This window comes from Nyctereutes procyonoides, unplaced genomic scaffold, assembly GCF_905146905.1.
Source record: "Nyctereutes procyonoides isolate TBG_1078 unplaced genomic scaffold, NYPRO_anot_genome, whole genome shotgun sequence".
Taxonomy (NCBI): domain Eukaryota; kingdom Metazoa; phylum Chordata; class Mammalia; order Carnivora; family Canidae; genus Nyctereutes; species Nyctereutes procyonoides.
Window position 1 is genome coordinate 41,050,676 of NW_026575140.1, and position 21,572 is coordinate 41,072,247.

At 37.9% G+C, this 21,572-nt stretch overlaps 1 protein-coding gene across 8 annotated transcripts in view; it reads left to right on the top strand.

Moving 5' to 3' along the window:
* The window catches only part of NFIA (nuclear factor I A), a 368,402-nt gene that overhangs the window by 315,118 nt on the left and 31,712 nt on the right, over nucleotides 1-21,572 (top strand). For 6 of the 8 annotated variants that reach the window (XM_055305118.1, XM_055305119.1, XM_055305121.1 and 3 more), the window contains one exon: nucleotides 15,399-15,490. The exons of the other annotated variants lie outside the window; for them this stretch is intronic. In XM_055305118.1, the coding sequence (XP_055161093.1) occupies nucleotides 15,399-15,490 (92 nt within the window). The remainder of the gene's footprint in view (nucleotides 1-15,398; nucleotides 15,491-21,572) is intronic. 8 annotated transcript variants of the gene reach the window in all.

Genomic DNA, 21,572 nt, shown 5'->3' on the forward strand with positions numbered 1-21,572 from the left:
TTTTTCAAAAACACTAATTGCATAACCTAGGACAGCCATTCCTATTTGGGGTTTGAGATGACTTGTAATAAAATGAGATTTATAAAATAAAAGTAGGAAATCATGCCAAAGGTCTCCTATATTACCAACTTTTCTGGGCCAGAAATTCCCTTATCTGCTATTGGGAGTATCACTGACTGCTCTACCCACTCTCTTAGGCAGACTGTCAGGACAAACTGGGGTGACAGATGCGCTATGCTGTAGACAGTTAAGAGTCCAAGGCATAATTTTTAATATCATCTTATAATGAAATACAAATGGATGCCAGCCTAAAGCAGAGTATGTATTTTTAACCTAATCAGTTGCCTCTGGCACCAAATACTCAACTTTGCAACTGTGGCCAGAAAAACATGGATAAGGCAGATTTGGGGAAAAATGTGCCTCTGAAATAAATACATTTTAATGGGAAAAATCCATACTAGTGCCCTAAAACAACAACAGGGGAGTAGGAGTGAAGTTAAAAGTTCTCTCTCTCAAGGAGAATTTTTATATTGTTGATTTATTTGGAAAAAGATTGATAAACTACTATGCCAGTTCTCCTTAGGAAACCATGATAACTAGAGATGACCTGACCTATAAGGGTGATTCATAACAAATGTTCTCTGTTCTGCTGACTACCTACCTACCGTTGTAGGTTTAGATACCTGCTGAGAGAATATCACTTGTTCATTCAATAAATAGTAATTGACCATCAGCTAGCTACATGCCAAGTCATGTTCTAGTTACTAGGATTCAGCAGGAAATGAAAGAGATTTTACAGATTCCCTGATCTTGTGGAGCTCACATTGTAGAGAGAGAAGAAAGTCAGTCAACAAAATAGTATAAAAGGTAGGGATGACATAAGCTGGTTATATGTAAGCGTAATGTAGGGGTCGGGAGTGGTGGAGGTGGGGGTATGACTGTCCATAGGGTGGCCAGAGAAGGCCTGTCTGAGAAGAGGAAATTTGAATAAAGACCTAACAGAAGTGAGAAGGTAAGCCATGAGACTGTAGGGGAAGAGCTTTCCGAGCAGAAGGAACAGCCCGTACACCTGGCCAGGGTAGTGAGAACAGAATGAGTAGGCTAAAGTAGGAGGAGGTGAGGTCAGAGGTAGGTGGATGCAGGCTGGGAGCTGGGAGTTGGGAGTAGGCTCTCATAGACCATTGTAAGGACTTGGGCCTTTACTCTGAGTGACAGGGGCAGCAGAGAAGTGATAACTTCCTAGTTTTTAGCAGAAACACTTAGAAGGCTTTGTTGAAAATAGATTGCCAGGGGCAAGAATTAAAGCAGGGAGACCAGTTAAGAGGCTGTTTTTTTTTTTAAATCAATAAATATAATGAGTGTCTTCTACATGCCAGCTACTATTTTAGACACAAGGGAGGCAAAAGTGCACAAAACAACCCCCTTCCCTGTGGACAAACAATAATCAAAGTAAAAGTAAATTAGTAAGTTAAGGACCAGAAAGTCCAGTAGCAAAGACTAAAACAAGGAGGGGGGTGGCACACTGGTATAGGACTCCAGGCACCAACATGGGGCAGTGTGGGTGGTGAGAATTCTTTGAAGGGTAGAGCTGACAGGATTTGCTGATGCATTAGATATGGGTTAAGAAAAAGAGAGAGAGAAATCAACAATGACTCCTAGGTCTTTGAACTAGGCAACTGGAAGGATGGAGTTACCATGAACTGAGATGGAAAAACTGCAGGAAGAGCCATTCTGGGCAAGGGGCGGGGACCAGAGTCTGGTTTGACCAAATTATGTTTGACATGCCCATTAGGTATTTTACCAATGATACTAATTATAATAGCATCCTACCTATGAAAGCTCTTTGCAGTTTACTGAGTTTCTCCACGTGCATCCTGCATTAATTGGGTAGGGGCTCCTTTTCAAACATGTAATACACTGAGTGGATATTCCTCAGAGTCCTAAGGACAACAGCTGAAGTATAGGAGAAATACCTCATTACATTTGGGTCTGTTTTGTGGTATGATGATTCAAAACGCACTATTCTTTTTCTTAATTGTATTGTAACACCCAATTCTTATATAATAGGCTAGTACAAAGATCATACTATAAAAATGGACTTTTCCAGAAAAGAAATTGCAGATTGGCATCATAGCCTAGAATTATAATGGAGAGAAAAAACACTTTTGGATTATGATGGAAGATAAAACATGCATATTTTCTTTTTTTAATTAATTAGGAACACAAAAACTCAATTTGGGAATGCATAAAAGACTCATAAACATTTTTCTCCATGCCTCCTTAGCTATGAACTTTTGATTTTTTTCAAACTAGAATTCTATTAAAGTAGAAGCATGCAATAACAAGTTTCCTTTATTATTTATTTTTATATCTCCAATGAATCTTACATACATTCACTCTATGAATGAATATGAACCTGTTAACCAAGAATATAACAATAATCTATGACCGGAATAGAAATTTTGTAGTATAATAATTAACGTATGTGCAGTGCTTTTCGGTTGGCAGAACTATTTACACAAATACATTATCTTGTTCTGTCTTCCTAAGAGTCCTGTGTGGTCAAGATTTTATAGACAAGGAAGCTGAGATTAGAAAGTACAGATGACCTTCCCAAGATTATACTCCTGTAGTAGCCTGGTAGGGACTCAAATGCAGGCTTTCCCATGTTATTTCTGCTATCTCATTCCTACCTCATACAAATTACAGAGCAATATGACATGATCTCTGATTCTGAGGAGCCACAACCACCTGCTTATTGGAAATTAATAACAGCACAACAAAGAACTGGGCCAGTTCTACTCATGGGCCAGGCACTTTAAAATTATTTGTATATGTATTGTTTTAATTTTCCTAGTAATCCTATGAGGTTAAATATTCTTGCTACCCTAATAAGATAACTTGCTCAAGGTCTCTCACCCAGGGGTAGCAGCATCATGATTCACACCCAGCCACCTTGAACCTACAATTCATACAATTGGCCATAGCATCCTCCGGGTATCTTCACATTAGCCCAAAGCTTCATGTTTTTGCTGTGAAAACCCTATGGGAAAAATATAAAGGAAGATGTTAGTTGGTCAGCTATACTTCAGTATGAATTGGTTTCTGTTGCTCAGAGTAAACCTTGTCAGTGAAAGGAAGAGAACATAAGATTTGGAGGGACACAAAACAAAACCAGCAAAAAAAAGGTAAAAAATAGGAAATGTTGAGAAAGCCAGATTTCCTTTATTCTCCAAGACTCCCAAGAACTGTTGAATGCTTTGAAGAATTATTTCCTAAGTTATCATCCAAATAATGATACCTGTCCTTTTCACCAACACTTTTCCTTAAAATGTGTAACACATTTTTGTAATCAATAATTGGATTTAGAGCAAGCCAGGGAATGATGTTACATTTCCACAATTTTTAGATGATGTAAGGACTGTGTTTCCTCTTTCAGAGAAGAACTAGTGGATAATCACAAGAGAGAATGGGAAAAGAAGTTAGTGGCTTCCTTTCACAAAACACTTTTTCATTACTAATGCCTGAACTATTGCATTATTCTTTTTCTTTACACTTTTAAAATTACATTCAATAAATAAAGTCCATTCTTTGCTGTACACTTCTTAGTTTTTATAACATCATAGATTTTTTAAAAAAAAGATTTTATTTATTCATGAGAGACAGAGAGGCAGAGACACAGGCAGAGGCAGAAGCAGGCTCCATGCAGGGAGCCCGATGTGGGACTCGATCCCGGGTCTCCAGGATTATGCCCTGGGCCTAAGGCAGGCACCAAACCGCTGAACCACCCAGGTGCCCCAAGATTTTAAAAAAAATTTTATTTAAATTCATTTTAGTTAACATACAGCGTAGTATTAGTTTCAGGGGTAGAATTTAGTGATTCACCACTTACATGGAACATTACATCAAGTACCCTCATATTAATGCCCATTTCCCGGTTACTCAATCCCCCCACCACCCTCCCCTCCAGCAACCATAAGTTTTTCCCTGTAGTTAAGAGACTCATATGGTTGTTTGCCTCCTTTGCAACCAATTCCACAGGTAAGATGGAGAACAATTCCAAAGAACTCTCTTCTCATTCTTAAGTTAGTGTCTGTCTGATGTCACTTAGTGCCAGGAAACTCATTTTATGTTGATCTATTCCCACATTGCTATCATATTTTCTTGTTTTGTTATTCCACATTGGTTTCAATTTCTCTACCAGCTCTGCTGCTATCTCCATTATATTCCAATGTTTGATATTCTTCTGAATTAGAAAGAGACCTACATACCTGCAATATTTTAATATGTGACAGTAGTAGCATTTTGTATTAGAGGAGGGGGAGGGATTATTCAGTGAAGTCTGTTGGGACAACTGAGCAGCTGTCCTGAAAAAAAAAAAAAAAAAGAAGAAGAAGAAGATTCCTTAAACCAAAATAAATTCCACCTGGAGGGAAAAAGAAAAATAACAACAACAATCATACAAAGGTTAAGCTTTAAATACCACATGAAAATATAGGACAATTTTTTAAATAATAATGGAGTGAAGAAGGCCTTTCTAAATAACACACATATACAAACACAGAATCCATGAAAGGAAAGACCAACAAATTCTACTCTAAGAATATAAAAAAAATTATGTGTGGAAAAAAACTCACCATAAACAAAATCAAAAAGACAAAAATGAAAGTGGGAAAAATATTTGCTACACACGTAACAAAGGGTTAAATTATCTAATCTATAAAGACCAACAGTCCAATAAAAAGACCAAAAAAGGGTATAAACATAGAGAAATAGAGAACAGTTAAAAGATGTCTCATTCATGTAACATAAAAACAATGCAAATTAAGACTTGGGTGCTATTTTTACCTGTCAGAGCAGCAAAGATCAAAAAGTATGTTACACAGGCTTGGAAAGTGTGTGGAAAGACAGGCAATCTTCTGCATTGAGGACTGTAAATTGGTTCAACCTCTTCAGAAGACAGTTTTATTTTTCATGTATATAAAAATACATATATCTTTATCTAAATTTTAAATGTAAGTGATAGAGTTAGACATGAAAACACATATATCAAGTATTCATTGCATCACTGATTATAATAAAAGATTAGTAATAACCTAACGCTTTAAAACTAAACAGCCAAATCTACATGAGTTATGTTAAATCAGCAAACAAGAATGCTAAGAAATGTGTATAGAATACACACTTACAGTGAGGGGATGTATATACACATTCGCTTGTGTGTTGAAAGACAGAAACTGGTTTTTCATAGGATAGCTCTTTGGTACCTTATCCAGTGAGAATGAAAGATATTACTGAGTCTTAAACCCCCCTTTTATAGCAAATACAATATTTGTCTAATGATTTAAAAATTATTCTTTATACCTTAATCACTATAGTGACCAAAACTTACTCATGGTGGGGACATAAAACCCTTGGAAATTTTTATACATCTGGCTTTTAGCTATACTAACCTGAACTTTGGATATGATAACAGAAAATGTGTGTTCTTTCTGGTAAAGAATAATATTCTTTTTCCCTCACAGATAGCATGGAGCTTAGTGTAAGGTTAGCATTTTCATTCTGCACAGCCAATATTTGGTCACAATTTCTGCTTTAGGAACCTATTTAAATACAAATGTACATATACAATCTTTTTTTAAAAGATTTTATTTATTTATTCATGAGAGACAGAGAGAGAGAGAGAGGCAGAGAAACAGGCAGAGGGAGAAACAGGCTCCATGCAGGGAGCCTGACGTGGGACTCTATCCTGGGTCTCCAGGATCAGGCCCTGGCCTGAAGGCGGCGCTAAACCGCTGAGCCACCTGGGCTGCCCCATATACAATCTTAAATCATAATTTTTCATAAATGCCCTTTGGAGAGTATTATTGATCTCTGTACAATCCAATTTTGTCATGTTTAAATTTGCAAAGGAAAAAGAAAATTGTTGAAAATCAGGTATTTTCATATACATTACCTTAATTCATTTGGTTATGATTATAAATCTGCAAGATTGGAATTGTTAGCACTCTTTTAAAAAAGAAAACCCTGAAACTAAGTCAGGCTTCAAAGCCCTGGGTTTTGTACTCTACCAGGACATATCCCATGTTTAGAGATATAATATTGTATGTATACCTGTCCTCTGAAAATCCTAAGAAACTCCACAGAGAACTTTTACATATTCCAAGAATAACATATATTTGCATACATTGAATTGGAAAAAAAGTAGAGGAACAAGAGCAAAGTAAGAGATGGTCATTGTAAAGGAGTGACAAAAGAGAACGGGCAATGGATGATTCAGTTCTTTTAGGTTTTCATAACCCATTCAAGTCTTGTTTTTGCCTCAGTTTGTTACTTTTTTAGATGACAGAACTAACAAGTGAGTTTTAAGATTTTCTTCACCAAAGTAATATGTTGCAATGTAAGAAACTTGGAAAATGTGAAGGATAAAAAAAAATGAAATTAAATTCTCCTATAGTCAATTACTATGAACATGTTGGTCCATTTTTTTCCCTTAATGCATGTTGATGTGTGTATTTGTGTGTATACATACACATATAAGATGATTATGACCATGGTAAATATAATATTTTGTATGCTGTTTTCTTAATTAGTATTTTACCCCTTTTCTTATTTCATAAAAAATAGGAAATTTTTTTTGTATCTATTTGTATCTATTCCTCTACTATGGACATTAACTTTTGCCCCAATCTATGAAATACATTCCAGCAATTATTCGAAAAAACATTTTGTGCCCAACTTAATAATTTTATCAGGATAGATTCCTAGTATTAGAATTACTAGTATCAACAGTGTGAATATTCATAATGAGATACTTTACCAAATTGTGCCAATTTACACATTACTTATGAGTTTGACCACAACATTAACCCTTGAGAGGTTTGAGTTTTATTTTTTTAAGAGTTTGAAAGCAGATGTCTTAGAGTATAATACCCTTATCAGATATTGGAATCAACAGCCCCTGATTGGATGATTTTGGCATTTTTCTTCAATTGTTTTAATATAATATATAGTGGAATTTGGGGGATTTCCCATCTTGTTGGCTAAGCCTCTCTTAGGGATTACTTTCTGGACTGCTCCTGCAGAGAGTGTTACCCATTAGACATGTACAGAGGGATGAAGCCTTAAAGGCCTATGCATATTGGAGTAAATTATATTTATTATACTGGACTCTTTATATATAGAAGCTCAGAAAGGTTCCTGTTCCCCAAAGAAATTCTGGATCGTGAACGAAGAGCCAAGCAATTATGTCAAGAAACAAGTAGCGAAGTGAAGATAAAAAGAAATAAGAAGTAATTATAATTGAAAGAGAAATAAATATTTCATTGTCACATGAAGTATGAAGATAAAATACAGATAAGGAATCAAGAATTCTGTGCCTTTCTTTTATTTTACATTTAAACTTCAGGAAGTTTTGTTTTCAGATGGTGTCTTAGTGCTGTTTTTATCTATCACCTTTCACTTTCTGTATGTTCTTAATAAAAGATAAATTGGACTAAAAAAAAAAAAAAACAAAAAAAACCTTCCCAAGACCACATTTCAAGTAAGAGTTCTGAATGGATTCAATCCAGGATTTCCTGGTTCTGAAATTCATTCTGAAATTTCATTCTGAAATTCTACTGGTCACCTTGCATGGCTGTAAAAATGAAAGTGTTACTTGGGGTTTTCAGGTTCTGTCCATGTTTATTAAAGATTAAAAATTACTGGAAGTTATTTAAAAATCATTTATAATCCCATTCTTCAGAGGTAATCATTTTATGTGCCTATTTTCCAATCATTTTCTATGTATATTTTAAACATAATTGATCAGGATATGTGTGTGCATTTATTTGTCTATGTGTATATATATACAGTTTTTAAACTGATTTTATTCATTTTATTACATACTATCAACATGTCTTGATGTCATGATTTTTTTAAAATATGTTTAAAGACTGCAAAACATTTCAACATATAAATGAAGCATTAGCTTATAAGGTGGCTCTGGTTTGTTCCTCTTTATAAATAATTCTGTAATGAACATCTTAGAGCATAAATCTTTATCTGTACCTTTAAGTATTTGTTGAGGATAAATTCCCAGAAGTAGGCTTCCAGAGTTACACTGCCTTTTGAGAGGCCACAGAAGCCTTTCAAAAGGGAGCAATCCGATATATTGATTTAAGTTTCTTTTTTTAGTAAACCCCAGCTGAATCCAGGGTTTATTCCCTGTGGCTATTTAATATAATTTCACCTGTGCCTACTCACATACATTGTTGCTTCTGATCAATAGATGTGTTCTATCAATTGTACAACACACAACAATCTACCTAAAAATAAATGACAGTTATAGAATTTGGATTAGCCATGAGAAATAAATTTAAATGAACTGAAATAAGCCTCTGTTCTTATCCTTTACAGCTGTTATGAAAACCAATGTTATAGGCAGTTTAAATAGATTGCCTACAGGAAACAATCCAAAGTGCCTGCTTATGACACAGATTTGGGTAACATTAAGGTCAGAGCGTCTCCAGTTTACAAGTTGTTCTGATCCCTTTCTCTCTGTGCGCACGCATGAATTGTCTTATACTTCTCTTTCTGCATTTTTTTACCCCAAATCATGATGTAGCTAGAGCCCGTACCTCCCCGTGAGGATCCTTAATACAAACAGAAATACGAGCAGAGCAAAACCATCTGGCTAAATTGCCTCTTCTCAAGATTTTTGTGAACTACTGGCACATTAGCCATGTCATGCAAATTGCTACCATACATGTTAAGTAATGCTAATATATTAAAGTTAGAATTCATTAGCTTTTCAGGAAGAAAGCTTATGGGTATGTTGTTCTGTAATAATTTACTAGCAATAAGTAGGTTTTAATTTCATGCCCTGAGGGCTGTGTCTTTTTTTGTTGGTAACTTGTTTGTAGAGACAAAAGATTTACAGAGATAATAGAATGAGGTAACCGACTGCACAGATGTGATCAAAATAATGGAAATTCAGTGTGGTTATCTTTTAGATTCCAAACATCTGGAAGACAACTACAATATCCATGCAGTCATGTGGGAATTTCTAAACCTCTCAATACTGGATCATGTGTAAGAAAGGCTGTCTGTGTTTCCTTGGCTATATAATGATATTAATAATACTAACCCAGGCCCTGTAAACTTGTCGATACCGATAGATTTCTTCAAAGGAAAAACACTCCCAATATCCTCCAGGATTTCTTTGTGACCTTGGAAGAAAATAGTACTGTTCAAGTTCCTAAATGAGTTCAACCACTGTAAAGGTTTCATTTAGAAATTAGCCAATCTATTTCCTGATAGTTTCTGCTTTTTGTTTTGTTTTGTTTTTTAGAAATGGAAGTTATCTCACGAGGCTTTTTCGTTTGGTGTTTTTTGTTTTTTTTTAAAATAACATGATAGTGCAGTTAAGAAAAGATTCTAGAACCATTTCACTTAGGTATTTAATCATCTCATTATTTCAAGTTTACAGCTGAATGCTTTCTCATGCACTTTTCCTTCACTGTCAGGTGTCCCTGATAAACATTTAATAAAATTGCAACTTGAATACACAGGGATCTGTTCAAGTCTGCGTTCCTGAACTTGCTTTGATTACTTCTGTCCAATAACTAGCACGTTTCTGTGCAGGTGGTAGAATCACAGTTAAGTCTATTTTGAATGAAATTGAATTATTGCCTAGGTTTTTTTTTTAGAGGGGAAATCCCCACATGTGACTATGTCTGAGTTTCTGAAAACGAGGGAACTTGTGACGTGCATATTGCTATTTGAGATATGAAGGGAGTGGTTTAGCATGTGAGGGCCTCTAATTGTCTTAGAAGTATTTGGAATAGAAATTTTTGATATCTCTGTTTATTTTAGAAATTATTTCTTCTTCTTAAAAGCAATTTCACGAGACTTTTTCCCCCTCCATTTTCAAACATTCAGGTCTCTGATGCTTAACATTTTACCTTCCCGTGCAATACAGCAAAACATAATTTGCAATCTCCTGTCTTTTCCCTTTCCCTCCATGATCAATGCCTCTGCTTCCTGCCTCCGGGCCTTGGCTCTTGCTGCTTCCTCTGTGACTCTGCATCCAGGCAAACCCGTCATCCTCCTTTCCCCTGTGCTGCTTTTCCCGCCCTCCTGCCAGGTGTCACTTTTCTGTCCTTTAACATCTCATAGATTCTTATTTATGTCACCTTTAAAAGCACCCATATCTTCATTTTTCTACACAGAGCCCTCACCATTAGGTAGATGCTAGCATTTCTAGGATGGCAGTGTGTGCTGCTCACCACTGAATCTCCCCTGGTGCTCAGCACAGAGCCAGTGGTCATGAGAGACAGCCAGAGAGACAGAGACAGACGGGGGGGGGGGGGGAGAGAGAGAGAGAGAGAGAGAGAGAGAATGAATAGGAATCTATTGAATATACAGAAACACCTCTCTTTGATGCACTCTCGAGGTTAGACCTGGCAAAGTTCAAGGGAATGAAGAAGGGGATGTTCACTCTTTTCCTATATCTGGAGTCTGACAAAGAACACAAATCTCTCTTCTAACCTCGTGTGAGGTTGGAGGCCAGGTTGCCAGGGTTCGGGGGACTTCATTGCTTCCTGTGTGTGGAAGTAAATGTAGAACCTCAAAGCTCACCAGGTCACTTACATTTTCTTTTCTGCCAAGATGCCTTACCGTGTCACTGACCCCGAACCAGGGCAGAGAAGCTGGCTGTCCCTCTGCGCAGGCTGTTCTGCTGTCTGTGAACCGGCTCTCAGCCTCGCCGCCAGCACTCTGAGTCCTGGAGGGGCTTCATCCGAAAGGCAGCTCTCCCTTCACCCTCTTCCCCCACAAAAACGTCTGTCTAAATTTTCTCCCTTTGCTCCCTTTCAGTGATTACATATATTTTAGTGGTTGCTAAATGTGAACTAGACCTTGAGTCTGTCTGCCTACTTTTCATTTTCTAGTTTGTCAGATTTAGGTGATTTTAATGCTAGCGTTTCAACATAAAGAAAAACCACCTGACAATGGTACAAGTATTTTAATATCTTAACGTCTTTTTCTTCAGTCATAACTTTTTCCAAAAACAGGGAACACTCCAAGCATCTCTGTTCAAAACAGTGTGACTGCCTTGTTAACACCATGGTCAGATTTGATTTATAGGTGAAGGCTATTACAGACTCAAAGTGGATTTTTGGGGAAATACCATGATTCCTTTATCCAGACACATCCTTTATTCCTTCTTATTGAGAAAAAGAAACAAAACAGAACCTGACACCTTGAGAACAACAAAAGTAGGAATTCTGTTTGGCTTGCAGGCGGTCAGTTACATGCATTTCTTTTTTATTTTTTTTAATTTATTTATTCATGAGAGACACACAGAGAGAGGCAGAGACATAGGCAGAGGGAGAAGCGGGCTCCCTGTGGGGAGCTGGATGTGGGACTTGATTCCAGGACCCTGGGATCATGACCTGAACCAAAGGCAGACGCTCAACCACCGAGCCACCCAGGTGCCCCAGTTACACACGTTTCTGAAGACAAAAAGGCTGAGTTCTCCTGGGGAACACCTGCTGCACAGTGGTAAAGAGCAGCTTAAAAAAAAATAATAAAACTGCAAAAAAAAAAAAAGAGCAGCTTTAATGGATGATCTCAGGCACTCTAACCTCCCCACTCCCTATGCCCACCCCACAGCCCCCACTAGAGATGGATTCCTTCATCCTCAGAGGCCCTGTAAAAGTATTGCTTATAAGGAAAGAACTGTTCTTGAGCCATCCTCCCAACTGGTCATACTGAGATAGGACTTGCAAGGCCTACGTGAAGGATTTTATAATTAGCAACGCATATGGTAAGCGGGTAACACAAAAGAATGGGATTTTCTGGATATGCGATCAAATTCTGACCGATTTTCATACTTATCACTATAGCTAAGGCCAAACTAAGGCCATAGGATAATGGGAAGACATACAAGTAGAAAGAGGAAAAATATGATCAGGTTAGTATAAATAAAATAGCGGAAGCTTCTAATAGGAATGTTCATCCATACCGTTAGGCAAATAGTTGACGATGATATTGCTCATGTGGGTAAGATGGCTGCTTTAAAAAAAAAAAGCTTCTGCTTCAGAAGCAGCCAAATAATCAATAATTTGATTTCTAATAGTCATGCTTACCATGAGAACTTTTACAATGAGATTATATAAGTAAATTGATTTCCCTGTTGACTTTATTAGAAAATCATCAAATGCCACTGAATCTTCCCTCCTGAATCTTCAAACAAATGCCTATAATAATCTTTCCCAAAAATCATTTTCTGGATTTCATGATTTCCTGAAGCTTTTCCTGTGGCATTTTATTTTTGCTGCTATAAATAACACCAGAATTATAATTGAGAAATATACGAATGTGATATAATAGCATAGTAAATACAGTTGTATATAATTAATTACCACATTGCCCCCTTTACTTGGTTTAATATTCATGTTGAAAGCTCTTAACTGTGCATGTATAATTGATTCGCTATGGTATATGTGGTTGTTTTAATAAAACGTTGCAACTGAGGTTTTTGTTCAGCAGTATAACTCCCTTATTCCACTTTTTCTTTGGGAAAATCAAATTTAGCTAATGTCACATCATTTCTGGAACTACATCCTGTTACAGGTGAACACTCTGCCTATTGCAACTACAATAATGGAAGATGAGTCAGACTTACTTTCTTCCTTCCCTTTTTCTCCCTGTGTCCTTGAATTTTCCCAGAAGCTACATTTCTATAGAATAAATTTCCCCAGGCACCATTTCTTCCATTTGATAACTTGAGTACTCAGAGATTCCCAAGTTTTTGTAGTTGTAAAATGAATTATTTTTTCTTCTCCTTCTCCTCCTCCTCCTCCTCCTCCTTCTTCTCCTTCTTCTTCCTTTTCCTCCTCCTCCTCCTCTTTCTCCTCCTCCTCCTCCTCCTTCTTCTCCTTCTTCTTCCTTTTCCTCCTCCTCCTCCTCTTTCTCCTCCTCCTCTTTCTCTTCTTCTTCTTCTTCTTCTTCTTCTTCTTCTTCTTCTTCTGTGCTAACACACTACCACCTTTCTTACTGTTGCTCTCATTTTAAAAACCAGACTAAACGTTGAAGCAGTTTTAGGAGCCTATGAAGGCATGAAAGGCCTTCTGGGATATTTTGAAACCAAGAATGCAAAGTTTCTCTCGTGCCTGAAGGAAGGAAAAATATCCGGTTGTTAGTCTTATAGCAGTTTTGAATGGCTAAATTATTTGTATGCTACACCTTTCAAATGGCAAAATTTAGGTGTGGCAAACAATGGAGAGTAGAATGTAATACCAACCTTTTCAGACTTCGTAAACTTGGTATGATCCATGGAGAACTATCTTCACAGAAAAAGAGAAGCAAAAAAAAAAAAAACTGCCATGGTTCTGAGGATCACTCAGCATGCTTGTTTCTGATGTCACCAGTATGATAAAAGCATCATAGGAAATCCTGCTATGTGTCTGTGCTGACCAGTGCAGCCCGAGGACACAGTTCCACTAGGACTCATATTTCAGCATCTGTCATCAATCACTTAGTCTTAGTACCTTAGCATATACTCTTCAGGCCTTTTTTGGTTCCTTCTCTACCTACCTACCTATTCACGTGTAAAAGAACACTTTTTCCCCCCTAACCACTGAGAGGTTGGACAGGTTATACTAGCTTCCTCCTTCTTTCTCCCACATCCTCTTTGTGCTCTAGAAGCAGGTAAAGTCATCACCAGGTAATTATAGTCCATCATTTTGAATACATAACTCTATGGAGACTTCTTAAATCCTATCAAAGCAAAGCGAATAGAGCAATTAATAAAGAATATTTCACTGAACTTTTAAAAACTTCAGTTTCTCCAATACCAGTGAGTGAGAGGCACATACAGAATGGCTTGATGCAGAGCTATTTCTAAAATCTGTTCATTTTAGTCTAACATAGGAGGGGCTGGGATTCACACGGCTAGATGGTATAACATATCATACATGTTTTTACATAAACATTTATATATACATTGTTTTTTTTAATAAAACTATGACTGGACAGATTCTTCTAAAACAAACACTCCAACAAAACTTTCTTATTAATAGACATCAGAGGATCCTCATGTTGATGCCCTGTTCCATGCTGCTTTAACACAGCCCCACCATGTGCCCATCACAGATCCGTGTGGATGACTTAGCTCTTACCAGAGATGACCAACAGGACTTGGGCCAGTTGGTAGAAATTTTATCTCCAGACATGCTTAACAAAGGAAACAAGTCTGAGCCGGTTTCTGTAAAACAGAAAAGCAAAGAAAAGCAGATGATGCCAAAAAGAAAAAAAGAAATCTGGCAAAGGAATTTGGTACTATTCCCTCAGATATCTGTGTTTTTTTAAAAAACTTGCAAATCCTTTTCATCTTTTAGATGGCGTGTGTCTAGAGTCAGTCCAAAAAATTAGGGCCTTTTACAAGTATCGTGAAGAAATTTGAATTGAGCAGAAGTCTGTTATCTAAAAGTTCTAGTACAAAGAAAGAATGTGAATAAATATTAGGATTTTGCGGTAAAGAAGTGAATTGCAGGACACCAAAAGACCAAATGCACATTTGGATTTGTAAGTCAATGAAACACCGAAGCCACTGAGTTTTTTCTCACTAGAGTGAAGCTCTTAAATAGAAATATATTTTAAAATATATATATATATATAAACAAAACTTTCATGTACTGTGAAAGGAATGGTAAACTGAAATGTGGTTTTAGTGTGATGTCTTGGTTTGCACGGGTTCTTGATAGTTTGTGCCTTAACAGAAAGGTTCTAGGATGGGAAGACTACAAATGTTAATATTTTAAGCATGTTTTGTGCTTCCTAGAAACTCTGGACACTCTCCCGAGGCCTATAAAGACAGCTGGTTCTCAGTGCTTTTCCACCTCCTTTCTGGAGAAGCCATTAATTCCTTCTATAAAGACTCCTCTTCATATTTAGCTATAGAGACACAGGAATGTCTCATGATTTTTGGGAGTGTCATAGTGTGAAAAGCAAGGTTGTAAAATGAACTGCTTTCCTCCTCTTCCTACCTAATTTCTCTCTCCCTGTGCTCTAAGGACTAGGATATCTCTTTCTGGCCCCAGAGCTCATGTTTAACTCTGAAAGTATACTTTGCCAATGTCCTGCATGTTCTAATTTGTATGAGGGAAGGAGAAAAGAAGTCATGTGAGCACCAATTTGATATGTTTTATTCCAACAGTCTTTAGAAGCCAACACCCCTTCCCTTTTATGACTGTCTAAAATGCCCTCGCTAGCCAGATCCCTTTGCCTAGCTCCAGTGTTTGCACATTTCCTTGTTAATCAGCTGCGTAGGCTCGGAGACTGTGTGTTTTGGTGTTGTTTGTGTGTGCAATCTCGTGCTGCTTCCTGAACGCATGTGTCCCTTCCCTTCACAGCCTACTCGACACCCAGCACCTCCCCCGCAAACCGATTCGTCAGTGTTGGACCACGGGATCCAAGCTTTGTAAATATCCCTCAACAGACACAGGTGGGCCGCTCTCATCTTTTCTGTATGTGGTGCAGCTTGTTTTATTCATCAGGTGCATTGTAACTGGTCTTTTGGCACAACAGGCTGCATTTCCCAGACCCTGTTCGGTGGTCCCCTTTCCTCCCGACCCCAACCTTTCCCGGCCCTCCCCGGCCCTCCGGCCACACTTCCCTGTGTTCTCAGAAATCGCAGAAGACAGTGTCTGCGATTTTTGTGTCTTGTGTCGAGGGGGTAGAGGAAGAAGGCTTCTGTGCCAGAACTCCTTTCGCTATGGCAAGAAAGGTTTCCCTGTGCCAGCGAGTGTGTTTCCTCGTCTAGGAATTCATGTCTCTCTACTTTCGAGCAGACAGAAGGACGCCCCTGCCTGGAGAAGTAAGCTCTGGTTGCCCATGGAATCAAAGTGCATCCTGGGAATGGGGAACCAGCCAATCTTCTGTTTTCGTCATAGGGTCCCCAGGAAGCTGGCAAGCTTTCTGAAAGAAAAAGGAAAGAAAGGGTTCATGAGTCCTATTAAGTTGCTGGTGTTGGTGCAGAAATAGGTGGTGTTGGTTCCGGGGTACCCTGGCCACTAGGGAGCAAGGGGTGGGAGGGGATGTATGTGAGTACGATGTCATATTTTGGGGCAGATGATTGAGAAAAGATTCTCCTGGGACATCGAGAGCTTGTTTCTCGGTAGATAGTTGTGTTTTGTGCTAGTATGGGTCAAAGAGAGGAAATCTCTGTTAAAAGTTTCCAAATGGCTGCTGTTAGAAACAGTGAGAGACTTTTGGAGATCAGAGGTAGCAGATGTAGAGATATTTAGAAGTTTGTCAAAGAGAACTAGGTTCAAGTTTTGGAAGGATCTCCTCATTGGTTTCCTAATTAGAATGTAACCATCCACAATCATAACTGACATAAAGAGTTTCCTTCGAGGGTTCTCGGCATGTTGTTTGAAAGAGTTCTTGGAGATATTTTTTGCGTGTGCCCGGCTGTGTATTCTCCAGATGCTGCGTTTGTAACTACTCATCTTTGTTTGTAAGAATATGACCAGATGCTTATCAACGGGATAGATTTGCTTTCTTGGGTCCATTTGCTCGCTCTCTCTCTGTAAAGGATTTTAGTTTATTGTTGTGTCGGCAGCGCAGGTGAAACTGCACCGCATCTGAAGCCTTCCTTACGCTAAAGCAGGGTCACATAAAGTACAGCTTCCGAGGAGGCAGCTGTGGGGGGGGGGGGGGACAAAAAAGAAAGACAGAAGGTTAACTCTTGAATTTCCCACCTCTGCTGTTTCTCCTGAAACTGGCCTGTCCGTGGCTTCTGGGATTAACATCTATTCAGGACCTCCCATAAAATTGTTCCAGGGTATTGCTTATTTTCCCATACCTTCAAATGCTTAACTGATGGATTTGAAGTCAAATAATTAGCTCAAAGGCATTAAGATTTCATTTTGTACTTTTGGCTCATGCGTTCCAGTTCAGTGGGAAGGGAGAACTGGGGACAGTGGCTCTATATTGAATGATTGCTTTTCTCAAAGCACCAATGTGCTCGGATTACTTCATTAAGAACCTCAAAAATGCAGTTTGGAAATGTCCTGTTTGTATTTTACATAGTATTTTTTGTATAATCTGTGATTCACAATACTGAAATGGTACCCTATGTTCTATTCAATTTGTTTCTCTATAATCAAAACGTGTTATATTCCAAAATGGCTTTGTTTCACAAATGCCTTATTTAACCCAGAAACTGAGTCTTCATGATGTTGACCACAAAAATTCAATTCTTGAAAATCCAGATTTTCCACGCATCTGGATGAATGATGTCACTTAGACCCAGTTTTGGCATCTGGAACTGAATTTTTTTGGTTTCTGTTAAATATTTGGCATCATAGGGACAACAGCTTAAATGTTTCTTATCAGAGTTAACACCTGCCACGTTTGTCTTAAAGAAAGCCATCCTCGATTGTCTTAGGAGAAACTGTCATTTTTTTTCAAAAAAAAAAAATATATATATATATATGTATATATCCTGAGGTTAAAATTCTGTGGTCAAAAATATTTTAATTTTTAGGTGTATATATATTAATTCTTTTTTTTTAAAGGAGCTACTTCCTGGAACCATTTAAAGTGTTAGACATATAAAGATAAAAATAGTCATATACTTTAAAAATAATCTCCTTCTTGAGAAGACATTAGTTCAGAAGAGATTTTTTTTTACAGCAATTGTTTTTAAGGCTTCATTTGAATATGGCGTGCAGATTAGTAATTTTCTAAGCAAGTTTGCATTTGTCCTATATTAATACTTTTGCTAATAAAGCACAAAATTCGTATTAATTGGGAGGACAACATTTTAACTTCTACCTTTAGAGAAGTAAAAATGGAAGAGGCACCCAGGCAGATACTTGAGCTTTACTCAATGCAGAAGAGGTAACTTGCACATGAATTCATAAATAAATGCAAAGTAAAATGGTGTCCCTTTCTCCAAAAGGCCAGTTCCCAATAGAAATCTCTTCAAATGCCTGAGACATCAACCCAGAGGAGACAGATTAGGTATGGTCTCAATTTTTCCCAGTAGATAGAATTTGAACTACTGCATAGTCATTTTAAATAGGCAGCTTCCAGTTTATCATAAGACCTTTCTTTATAAAAAGTATTCTTTAATTATATATAGCTTCTATTCATTGAGCACTTTCTATGTATTAAGTGCCTGAAGTACATTACCCAACTAATCTTGACAGGGACCCAATAGGATAGATATAATTATCTCCACTTTGTAGATGTAGAAACTGAGACCTAAAGAGATTGTTCATTTTTCCGTGGTCGTAAGCAGTAAGAGGTAGAGCAAGAATTTGTACCCAGTTTGCCTGACCCCAAGGCCTGCATTCTCTAACCACTTCGCTGCATGGCCTCATGAGCTGGTAGGCACCTTTCCCTACAAGTATTCAGACATTGATATGCTCAGCTCTCAGGAGTATTACTAGCATACCCCCTGCTTTTAAATCTGAGATTGCATTAAGATCTAGTCATTAGTATATATCCAAAAAAACCAAAAGCAAAGTCTTGAAGAGGTATTGGTACATCCACATTCTTAGCAGCATTATTCACAACAGGCAAGAGGTGGAAGCAACCCAGGTCTCTATCAACAGATAAATGAGATAAACAAAATGTGGCATATGTATTTTATTGTGTATCTACCATTTTAATGTGGTATATAGTACACGTTATTTGGCCTTAGAAATGAAGGAAATTCTGCAGTATGCTACATGGATGAGCCTTGAAGATATCAGGCTAAGTGAAAGATGCCACTCACAAAAGGACAAATACTATATGAGTCCACTTATGTGAGGTTCCTGGCTTCATAGTCAGATTCATAAAGAGAGAAAGTAGAATGGTGGTTGCTGGTGGGTGAGAAGATGGCAGAATGGAGAGTCATTTTCTAATGGGGATGGAGTCTCACTTTTGCAAGATGGAAAGAGCTCTGGAGGTGTTTGGTGGTGATGATTGCACAACAGTGTGGCCATACTGAAGACCACTAAACTGTCCACTTGAAAATGGTTAAGATGGTACATTTTATGCTATGTATTCTTCACTACAACTTTTAAAATGTAATCTTTAGATAAACTCTGATGGCCCTTTCACCCCTTAAGAGCATAAAATTCTGTAAAACAGACAGGACAAGTAGACAGTTATCAACAAAATCCACTGTGAGTATGTGCTGACCTCTCTAAAAGTACTATTTCTCATGCCCGTTGCATAGTGGGTAGTCAGCATATATTGCTTGAAGCTAAATGATTCATAAGGAAGTTTAAAAATAATGACTTTTTCTTATTACAGTCATGATACATGTTAATTGTGGAAAATACAGATGGGAAAAATAATAAACATCACTTGTAGTCCTACTGTTAACATTTCCATATAAATCCATCCAGACTGTTTTCTGTGCATACAAGTGTATTGCAAAAATAGGATCATATTATATACGCTGTTTGATAACCTGCTGTTTCTTCCCTTTAACAATATATTATGGCCTTCTTTCCATGTAAATTGGAAAAATTGAATATTGGCTTTTATTGCACCAATTCATCATCTGTAATGATTGGTAAGGAAAGATAACGTGGATAATTGAAAGCCATTTTTTTCTCCTCCTTCTCTTCCAGTCTGTTTTTTTTCCTCCAGAGAATTCCTCCCTTGACTAAAACAGAATTGCCTTCTTTTTTAGCCTTGCCTTGAGCTAGTTTTCTATCAGCCTTGCAATTGCGTTGTATATCTCACCCCAGCTTTGGGCTGTGTTTGAACATTCCTGCCCAGTTATTTGTCCCATTATTTGTCCCATTCTTCTGCCTCACTTGTCTGGTACCTCTGCTACTCTCATCATTTGCCTCCTATCCCTCTGCATCCTCCATTTCATTAACTCATCAGTAGAATAGAGGTGGCCACCTCCCTGCAGCTTTCAGAACATCAGTGTGTTTTGAGAAACCATGACTGCTCCTCCCCAACCCTGAATCTCTTCTTTTTCAAATTTGTCCCATGACAGTTGATATTATAGAGAAGTCTCTGGGGCATAGAGTATTTACTTCACTTTGGACACTATTAATGTCCCCTGCATGCCCACTGAATGATATAATATAATAGAGAACATGCTATCATCTCAAATAGCAGAAAGCCAATGGCCATTTCAATTGCATCCCATAATTTAATCTGATCCCTGAAAACAAGAGCCATTAAGAAGAGGCATTTATTTAGAGAAAAAAAGTTAATATTTCATCATCAGGTAATAAATAGAAATACCAATTCCCACACAGAAGGACTGAGCAAAGAACTCATTTTGATTCAGGTTCTAGTTTAATCAGAATGCTCAAATAAAATGCTTAACCTGCAGAACTCCAATGAGAACTAATTCTTTAAAATGAAAAATGAGTGCAAACAATATTAAAAACAGGCATTTCTTCCCTGCCACCCAAATCTATCACTGTTCTGCATCAATAGAATTGTGGTATCTGAAATGCTATTTAAAACCAAATTACCATTTGCGTTATTAGAAGAATCGCTTGGCATGGCATGGGCCTGATTTGTTGACAAAAAGGCACAGGTGCTGTAACCTTTGCTTAATAAATCATGTAGCTGCCCGGGTTGTGAGCAGTGTGACTGCCTAGGCCTCATGAAATTTACAAACGTGTACACAAGCCACACACTTCACTGTGCCGAAAACCAGCTGATCTGGAGAGGTACCCGCATGACTAAATTATGGGCATGTCACCTGCTGTCTGCATTGGTGGGGATGCACGAGGAATGTGGGGAGGCGGCAAATACGGAGAGCATTTCAATCTCTTGTCATTCTGTGTCATATTCCTGAAGCTCTCCTTGAGAAATCAAAGCATAGGCAGTCTACAAAATTCTTAAGTTCCTTTCTTTGCTTACTCATCGTTTCTTACAGTATTCCCAAAAGCTACAGTATGAGGAGTAACAATTCTCCTCAGGTTGTTCAAAGACTAATAGAGGACATGGATGTAAAACATAATAATAGTAGTAATGACAACAACAACATGAATAATGCAGCGTGATACCAGTTACACTAAGGATTTGCCTAAGAGGCTTTGAGACACAGAGCTGGGTAAAAGAACTTTCCAGAGTGGAAGGAGCAGAAGGGCTAAACCATTTTTCTGTCCGTGTCTAACTTTGACCTGAGGATATGGCTCTGATTCTCACATAATTTACCTTTTTTCTTCTGAGCTTTAATTTTTGCCCTTTTATCTATCAGCTAGTAGATATGGCTTTATTTAGCCCATCCTAAGAGAAGTGACATGTTTGTTGGCTTCTGTCTTCTCTGGACCAAGCAAATAAAATTGGAATCCTTTTTTGCTGCAGTCAAGTCAGCCAGTAGCTCCCTCACCCCTCATTTCCAAGAAACTCCCCCTCCTTGTATCATGTCCTCACGCAGGACACCACATTCACCTGAGACTTAATTCAGATTAGCTGAAGCCTTCCCCATCTCCTCCCCACCCTGCCCTGTGCTGCCTGGAGGGGTTAAATAGCCACAGAAATTCAGGAAGCAGCTGCAGAGTTGCAAAGGCAAGAAACTGAGATTTCCTAAGAGGAGGGAAAAAAAA